Below are 3,321 nucleotides of genomic sequence, written 5' to 3' on the forward strand. Positions count from 1 at the left end.
TTCCTCCATCATGAGCATTTACTGTACAACCGAAAGAAAACTTCATTTTATTTCAAACGAGTAATGTCATTAACAAATTCCCATCTTTCACCACAATGTGGTAAAAAAGTAGAGTGAAATGACTCAGAGTAAATTCCAGGGCTCACATTTCTGACAACATTGGCAAACGTAAGTTTCACGGTCCTGTGGTGAACCTTTTTTGTTCTAGCACTAGGAAATAATCACCTCTACCTCAAGATTAAGTTTAATAAAAGCAAAATGTATAGAGGTATATATAACATTTTAAAGTACAACTAGATCGTGTTTGTTATCCCAACAATAACTACAAATAGTCGCTGGCATGAACCGTTTATAAATTCTTGGTTACTGCTGTTCTGAAAGGAGACTTCACTTGCAATCTTAAAAGAAAAGGCCCTGCTATTCCTCAAATGTCCTGCTGTTTTAGTCAGTGGGCATTGCTTGGGTCCATGTGTAGCAAGCGCTCTCTGCCATTGATCACCAGGGACTTTAACCGTCCATCTTCCTCCACTTCCACCCTCTCCTGGCCGTTCTCAACGATTCTCTTGGTGGTGACTTTTTTGCCATTGACTATTTCCGTGGACGTGGACATGGACTTGAAACTGCCCGTCCCACCATTGCGACAGGACATGGAGAAGGAGGAAAGGCCTTCATTTCCCAGGGAGCCGAAGCACGTGAATCCTCTGCTAAAAGAAAAGTCATCATCGAAAGCTGGAAATGCAGCGAAGGTGGAGAAGAGGGGCTCCGAGTCCCTGAATCTGCTTCTGCGGGAGCGTCTCCGGCCCCCCAAAACGTCCAGCGGGTCTCCGAAGAAGTCAAAGGCGAAAGGGTCGCGGCCGCCGAAGAAGTCCCTGAAGACGTCGGCGGGGTCGCGGAAGGTGAAGACGAACTCGTCCTGGCAGGGGCGGCCTCCTGGGTAGCCGCCATCGTCCATTCCGGCCTCGCCATAGCGGTCGTAGATGTCGCGTTTTCCGGCGTCCGACAGCACCTCGTAGGCCTGGGCCACCTGCTTGAACCTCCTTTCCGCCTCCTCCTTGTCGCCGGGGTTTTTGTCAGGGTGCCACCTGAGCGCCAGCTTGCGGTACGCCTTCTTGATGGCGTCTGTGGAGGCCTGCCGGGGCACGCCCAGCACCTCGTAGTAGTCCACCATGTTGTCGGGCCGGGCGGCCCGCGGGCCAGGGCGGGGCGAGGGGCGCAGCTGGCAGCTGGGGTGCTGCTGAGGCCGGGGCGCCCGCCACTGTGACGTGGCCGCATCCCATTGGTTGAGGCGAGGGCACCTGCGCATCCCAGCATGCAGTGCTCCCATGCTGTGTGCGGGCAGGGTGCTTCCGCCTACTCTCGCCCCGCCCACCGCGCCGTCCTTGTTCACTTCCGCCTCAGCTTGTCTTCTCCAGACAGGGCGGCAAAGGGGGGCTTGATGGGGATGGGGGGACGGGTGGAGTGACCGTGACTGCCTTAGAAATGTTTTCCTTCCTGAGGGCTTCAAATGAGGCTTTGCCCTCAGCCTGCGGGAGGGATAGGGTGACAGGAATGCGTTTTGTGTGGCTGGGAGTGAAGGACAGTCATGGGTCTTGTAGGACTGAGCTCTCAAATGTTTGGGCCTGAGGACCCGTTTACCTGTCGCAAGTATATGGGGTAATCAAATGTTATTTCAGTTCACGTGTTCCTTTACACTTAGGCCATTCCAAAGACTGAAGTCAGGGCAGAGGTTCAGGTAAGCTTTGCCGAGTAGGCGATGCACCTCACCTTTATTGAACTCATAAAAGTGGTGCAGAGATTGTGCCACCATTCACAATCTGTGTACTTTGCTGGGCTGTTCCTCTGTACATGAAATTGTGTGCCATTTAAGCTTGAGGTGAATCTTGCTATTCAACTTTGAATATTTATGAATATGTGGGTTTGATTTTGTGCTAGGCACATCCTGTTGCTGAGTTGGCAGGACCGGCTGTAAAGGAGAGGAGATTTGACCAAGCACTTTCTGGGGGAGATTAAATGTAATGAAAGAGCAAGGGCCTTAAGATGTAGATCAGCCTTGAGCCATTACATATGAGAGTGAGTAAAGGTCCCTGGGAAGTGGGGTGGTGGAGAGGAGGAATCTGGCTGGCATTTCTGATCCTTCAGTTTTGGCCAGTACTAGGCCAAGGTGCATCTGCTGTGATGAGTCAAGGAACTTCAAAGGGCCTGGTCTAGGGCACAGTGGGAGAACAGTCATGCTCAGGGTGGCCTTCCCGGTTTCTGGGATTTCCAGTTCTGTTCATGGTTATGCTTGAGAGAACTGACAGTTCAGGTCATGCAAGCTGAGCCCTCTTAGAAGTATCTCACATATAGGACTCAAAGATCCTGTTTGCTCAGGACTGTAAGATTTTATCATTGAAAGTACCATGTCCCAGGAAACTTTCAGTTGTGAGCTTGAATGTCCTTGAAATGACTTCTGATGATTCAGCAAAGCCCCTCAAAACAGTCATTTATGACAAAAGGTAAGAGAGAAGGTAAACTAGTAGGGCTGGAGGTGTGGCTCAAGTGGTATAGTGCTTGCCTAAATGCAAGGCCCTGAGTTTGAACCCCAGTGCCACAAAAATGAACGAATAAATAAGTAAGAAGAGTACTTTCTGCAGTTGTATTCATGATAAACATGCTAATGTGAAAGCAAATATTTAAAAATCTACATTTATAAATAAGATAATTTGAAGAATGTTTTACTCACTTCATAATGGAATATTTCAGTTCCTTTATAATTTATCAGTTTATTTAAACATTTTCCCTAGTAAATTTAAATCTTCAATTTATATAAAAAAGTCATCATAATAAAGTCTGATCACGATGTTCCTGTAAAGAGAGGAAACACTCCATTAGAAAAAGTATAGTGCCTATGAGATAAAAACAAACCAGGTGCTTACAAGTATAGCTTTCCCAGTACTGGGACCTGTGAGATGTTTTCTTCATGAGACTTTGTAAATGTGGAAGAAATATGATGTCACAGACAACTGCTTAGAATAAAAAGAAAAGGCACATTTGTTTAAAGGTGGCCCTGACAACTTCAAAAGGCAAAAGTAGTCAGATCTCATAATCTCTGTATGTTATTTATTGTATTGCTGTCAGCAAATTGGTACTAGGATGATCAAAACTTTATGGAAAGAAATGATGGCCAGTGGTGGCCTTCATTCAACAATAGTGTGTGTGTGTGCACAAACATTTGGGCATATGTATGCTTACCTGTGAGTGTGTATATGTCTGTCATATTTTTGGCATGTTGTCGTAATCTGCTTTCTATTGTAATAACAATACCTGAGGTGATTCAAAAAG

At 46.9% G+C, this 3,321-nt stretch overlaps 1 protein-coding gene across 1 annotated transcript; it reads right to left on the bottom strand.

The window, feature by feature from the left end:
• Positions 1 to 226: 226 nt before the first annotated feature.
• On the bottom strand, positions 227 to 1,186 carry LOC109695968 (dnaJ homolog subfamily B member 3-like). Its single transcript, XM_020178785.2, has one exon. It carries the CDS (start codon positions 1,166 to 1,168, stop codon positions 446 to 448), a length of 723 nt encoding a protein of 240 aa, XP_020034374.1. The 5' UTR covers positions 1,169 to 1,186; the 3' UTR covers positions 227 to 445.
• Positions 1,187 to 3,321: the final 2,135 nt, after the last annotated feature.

The sequence above is a fragment of the Castor canadensis genome, chromosome 4 (genome assembly GCF_047511655.1).
Source record: "Castor canadensis chromosome 4, mCasCan1.hap1v2, whole genome shotgun sequence".
Lineage (NCBI taxonomy): Eukaryota > Metazoa > Chordata > Mammalia > Rodentia > Castoridae > Castor > Castor canadensis.

Coding starts and splice junctions, on each gene's coding strand:
- LOC109695968 (XM_020178785.2), bottom strand. CDS start 1,168: ATGGTGGACTACTACGAGGTGCTGGGCGTGCCCCGGCAGGCCTCCACA.